Source organism: Uloborus diversus, unplaced genomic scaffold (assembly GCF_026930045.1).
Source record: "Uloborus diversus isolate 005 unplaced genomic scaffold, Udiv.v.3.1 scaffold_13, whole genome shotgun sequence".
Taxonomy (NCBI): domain Eukaryota; kingdom Metazoa; phylum Arthropoda; class Arachnida; order Araneae; family Uloboridae; genus Uloborus; species Uloborus diversus.
In genome coordinates, this window is record NW_026557987.1 from 8,933,019 (window position 1) to 8,939,018 (window position 6,000).

General features: G+C 31.2%; 1 protein-coding gene across 1 annotated transcript in view; it reads right to left on the reverse strand.

Moving 5' to 3' along the window:
- The window catches only part of LOC129232607 (L-2-hydroxyglutarate dehydrogenase, mitochondrial-like), a 52,970-nt gene extending 47,176 nt beyond the window's left edge, over positions 1–5,794 (reverse strand). Inside the window, exon 1 of the mRNA XM_054866742.1 lies at positions 5,583–5,794. Coding sequence (XP_054722717.1) covers positions 5,583–5,709 — 127 coding nt within the window. The 5' untranslated portion in view covers positions 5,710–5,794. The remainder of the gene's footprint in view (positions 1–5,582) is intronic.
- Positions 5,795–6,000: the final 206 nt, after the last annotated feature.

Here is a 6,000-nt window from a genome sequence, read left to right on the forward strand (position 1 = left end):
CAATGTGAACATTCAAGTATGAATATATGTGTAACTTATTTATACAGCTGACTTTAATCTAGTTACAAAGAAGCTAAATTCTTCATTAAAAATTTCAATTTGTACCCATGAGTTTTTTTTCCCCCCATTAACCAAATATTTCGACATTTAAATAAAAGAAAGTGTTCAAAATGTAGTGCAATAATTGACTTGAATGCAATAAATTACAATTTTTTGTAGTTACAGAATGTATTATATTCAAAATAAGAGTAGCATAAGTTTTAAAGTATAAGTGTCCGATCATCAATTTCTTGTTCTTTAATCTAATTTTAAAAATAAGTTTCATTGAAACATCACGTAAAACTTATTTGCAAAAACCATTAAAAAAAATAAGCCTTTTTTTTTTTGCACCTAAATATTGCACATTTAATAACATTATTTTGAGTTATAAATGAAACTGAAATGAGTTGTCTTGGTAGTATTGTGAATTTCCTTTCACAACTCTACCAACTGTTACGTAAGGAAGTTTTTATGTAACAGAATTATTGGCAATTTGTTTAAAAATATTTTTGAATGAACAGTTTGGAGAGAAATATTACCAAATATGCATTAACTAAGCCTCATTAATATCTACATTTATGCATTACAAATATTGCAGTAAATACGAATTAATTATATTACACTCCTTTAGCTTTAACATACTTATGGACAGTTTAAGACACTTTTGGATGGTAAAAACCACTTGTCCTGTCCTAAACCAGTTTTGGACAGTCCAAAACCGAACCCTGCTTTGGGACATGCCCCACCTTGGGACACCATAAATTTCAGCTTTAATTTTGTATACAGAAATGAGTTCTCTTAGGACACCATCAATGATAGCAGGATCTATTCTTCTCGGAATTTCTCACACGAGCTGGAAAAGACCGATCTCATTTTCTTTGTTTCGAAAGGTTCGGAGTTACATTATTCGGTGTTTTCGTTGTTAAAATTTTTAGCAGGAAATGGAATAATTTCAATCACAGCATGTGAGAATTAAAACATGTCCTTTCATAATACAGTGGAAAACATTTTAACGCGAAGCTGAAAGGACCGAAAAAAAAAAATTTATGTTAAAAGATTTAATATTTAAGTGCACAGTACACAGTCCGGATCGCTACACCAGTTTACGTAAACCGATTTTTCATGTTGAGCCTTTTCGTGTTAAACGTATTTCACTGTAATTTTAAGGTATTGTACTGCTAAGCCTAACTTTTAAAATTTGATGCATAATAATAATCTTAAGTGGAGCAGTTGGACACTGCCCCTGAGCTGCTCCACCAATGTACAGTACAGAAAAAGCCTAGTTCATTGTACTTAATGAATCTCATGATTTTGAATGAACTAAAATTGAGAAAATGGCCACTGTTTCACAGAAAATTGATTTTTCTTTGTAGGTAAAGTATTAAAATAACAGAAATAGTGAGATTCAGAAAAGAAAATATCAAGTTCCCTGCTTTTGATGCATCTGTTGTTGAACCGAAAATGTTCTTAGCAATAATACAGTATACTCCCGATTATCCGTGTTAATCACCGAGCAGCGAATCACGGATAATCGAAAAACACGGATAACCCGAAAAATCATTTAAGAAATATGCAGGGTAACTATTTAAGGGGAAATTAGAAAAAACTAAATTATATATATATATATATATATATATATATATATATATATATATATATATATATATATATATATATATATACTCACACAAACCAGGAACTTTTCTTCGAAATTTATTGCTTAAAAAAAAAATCGGTGATACATTTTTGTTTTCTTTGTTTGTTTAAATTGTTGCGTATGTCCGTACGAATTTTTCTTACTGCAATTATTTCTCCGTACTCGTAACTTCTTTCACTCAGGTGATCCAATCAATGTTCCACAGATTGTATAGCAGTAGAATGTGAAATTGTATTTTCTTCATGTTCTTCATCTTTGTTTTCGGTATCATCACTTGCGTTTGATTCGGTAACAAGTTCAAGAAAATTTTTGTCAGTCAGACATTGAAATCCTGGTTCACATTCGTCGCTTTTTAACCACTCTTCGACATTTTCGGCGTCCACTGATTCGAAACCTTCGATTTCTTTAACTTCCTCAATGATGTTATCGATGTTATCTCTGGCAATCGAAGACGATTCTTCATCCAATGACTCTTGTGGCAAGATTTTTCTCCAGGATCGTGCAAGGCTAACCGATTTTACCTTTGACCATGCAGCTGCTATACCATGCACTGCATCCAATAATGAATACTGCTTCCAAAAGTTTAAGCGTTACAACTTCGTGGATCTAGTTTTTTAAAAGTTCAGCTCTGTACAGTCGTTTTATTGACGCAATTACACCTTGATCCATGGGTTGTATTAAAGTTGTAACATTTGGAGGGAGAAATTTACTGGTAAATAGCCCGTCATCAGACTTCAGCAAACTTTCATCCGGATGTGATGGATCTAAAAGCAGTACTGCTTTCAAAGGTAAACCTTTAGCTTTTAAATGCTTTTTAACTTCAAGAATAAAATCTTTTAAAAAGCTTTAAAAAAGTGTGATTCCCAAATGATGCATGGATAATCCGCAAACCGGATAATCCGTGCATGGATAATCGGGAATATACTGTATTTCAATTATTTAAGATGACATTTATGAGGATTATTGCTGGTGTCCCAAGGTGACCCACTAAATAATCAGGGTTGTAGTTTTGGCCGGAAAAAACCGATTTTCCACTGGCCAAAACTGGATTTAACCACCATAGAACTGGCCAAAACTAAATTACATGAAAATACACTTCTAATTTATATGTATGTGAGAGATGTGTGTTTTGCAAATAATAAATCTGTTAGTTGGAAGTTTTTTAATTAAGCACAGCAATTTTAGTTAATTAAATATAATATTAGTGAAGTAATTTACATTATTATAACAATAGTAGTGAACAAATTTCAACTCTCTTCAAAATGAATAACTGAAATTGCTCACAACTAAAACAAAAGGCATAAAGAATACAAAACAACCTGTAACATAAATAGAGTAACTTTTCAGTAGTGTTGCTTTTTAATTTTCAAGAGTGTTTCCCCCCTGTACCTTTAATTTTGTTCTTAAAAAAATGCCTATATATGTTTCTAATAAGAAGTTTTTTTTTCTCTCATTTTTCTCTTCAAATTACTCGAAATACTTTCAAACACTTTGTACATTGGTGTGCGAGAATTAAAATCTATCCATTCAACTTACAATGTTTCACTCTATTTTTTTTTTAATGTTACTGCATATTTTTTATATAAACCTTATCTCCTAAACATGCTGTACTTTCTACAAAATGTAAAACATACTATTCAGATAAATAATGAAAGATGATCGATTATGCTTTGTTTTGCATTTCTTTTGAATAAATTATTATTTGGTTTCCATTTAAAATTTGATAATTATCTAAGTTGCCAAAACCGAATAAAACCGATTTTATCCCGAGCGGTTTAAACCGGTTTTATCCACGGTTAAAACCACCACTGGCCGAAACTCTTACGACCCTGTAAATAATGGGGTAAAATAAATTTTACTTAAATAATGGAGTAAAATAATTTTTTATTAAAATACAAAAATATCTAAACTGCATGTTCAGCTAATGTTGGTGAACATTGGTCTGAAAATAATTTTCTGAAAACAATTATCGAAAAGGTGCTCCACCTTCCCCTACTACCGAAAAGTTTTGAAGGAACATAGAATGATTAAATTATTTTTTATTACAAAATTTCTGTCAAAAAGAGCTCTTTTTCTTGAATGAAAGTGCCCTTTTATCTGAAAGCAACCATCAGGTTTGGGTTTTGGACTGTCTAAAACTGGTTTAGGACAGGACAGGTGGTTTTTACCATCCCAAACTGTCCAAAAGTGTCCGAAACTGTCCAAAACTATGCTAAAGCTAAAGGGGTGTAATCTAATCAATTCCTATTGACTGCAATATTCGTAATGTGCATGAATATAGATATTAATGAAGTTGAGGTTTAATTAATGAGTATTTGAAAATATTTTTCTCTAAAATGTTGATTTATAAATATCTTTAAAAAAATTGCCAATAACTTTAATACATAAAAACTTCCTTACGTAACAGTTGGCAGAGTTATGAAAGGAAAATTCACAATACTACCATGACGACTAATTTCATTTCCATTTACAACTCAAAGGAGTAAATGTGCAATATTTAGGTGCAAAAAAAAAAAAAAAATGCTTAATTTTTTTAGTGGTTTGTGCAAATAAGTTTTACATGATATTTTAACGAAAAATGTTATTGTGTTTTTTTTTTTCTGGAGTCAAACAGTCCAATAATTGTTCTGTGTAAAATTTTTACTATTTGTGTAAAATTAATTTGTAAATATTTCTGTTAATACATATTTGTGTTTGTACTCCATACTAAACCAATTAAAAAACACTGTGGACAGTGCCTTTGGCGCTCTTTAGTGTGAATTTAATACTAACTCGTGTTGAACTATTTTTCTTAATATTTTGTTATGACGTTTGTAGTTTATGTTTTATAATTTGTAAGTTTTTTAACTTTACTTTTTTAATTTTGCTTACTGTTATGTATGTGCATTTTGTTTGTTAATAAATTTTATCTTATCTTAATAAAATATTTTTTAGGTAAAAGAACAAGTAATTGATGATGAAACACTTATATTTTAAAACTTGTGCCATTTTTTTTTAATTTCGTAGTTTTAATAAAACACATTCAGTAACTACAAAAAAATTATTATTTATTGCATTTAAGTCCTTTATTGCACTATATTTTGGACACTTTCTTTTGCATACATGCATAAATAATGAAAAATTTGGTTTATGGAAGAACAAAAAACCTCTCATGGATACGAACTGAAATTTTCAATGAAGAATTTTAATTTCAACGTAACTTGTAAATTAAAATCAGCTGTTTAAATAAGTTACATATATATTTATACTTGAATTTTCACATTGAATAAATATATTAAATAGCCAAAAAACATATAGATAACTTTGACATATTTTGTTCAGTTTTGGATATTTTCTCACAAAATATAGTTTCTCAAAAAGTAGTTTTAGACACTTTCAGACACAAGGGTTTTTTAATAGGAGGGAAAAAACCTTGCCGTCCCTGCTTTCATTTGCACACATGCATAAACATTATCGAAATTTGGTTACTATTATAGAATAAATAAAAATAAACTCAAGCATACAAATTGAGATTTTAATCCAGAATTCAACTTCTATGTAACTAGATTAAAATCAATTGCATAAATAAGTTGAATGTTCACACTGACTAAATGTTCAATATAAAACACTACTTTGATACATTTTATTCTGCTTTTGATGCTTTCTCACAAAACACAATTTTTCTTAAAATATAGTTTTGGACAGTTTTGGACACAAGGGTTTTGGACAGGAAGGTAAAAACCCAGGTTTTTACCGTGGTTTTTTACCATAGTGTCCAAAACCTTGCCAACTCTGGCCTGCCTGAATTCGACGCGGCAAATGAAAGAGAGAGATAATGTAAATTATCGTTAAGCACTGAAATCTATCAGCATTAAATATGCCGACTCATCAGTCAGCAACCCATTACCTATGGCTTTTTCCTTTTCGACGAGCGCGAGTTTCAGACCGGGATTCCTCAGCAACAGTTCTCTGGCGGTGGCTGTGCCGATGATTCCACCGCCCACCACCACCACATCGTACGCGAGCCGCTGCATGCTTCACCACACAAACATATTCATCTTCCTCGAATGGCGAAAATCCGATTTCACAGTCAAAATAATCGCTTCACCGCGGCTTCCATGCTTGTTTGCAAGAAATGGAAAGTCACGTTTTGTTTTACATTAGGTGCTTTGGCGCCAGAAGAGGGTGAGAGTTTTGCACGTTTGGATCCTTCTTTTCAATATGAACGCAGGTGAGGGGGGGGGGCGTGCACTACATTGGACTGCAATACTTCTTTTATGCTCGAAAGATTAATAAACAGCTAATCTTTTTTTTAACTATTGAAC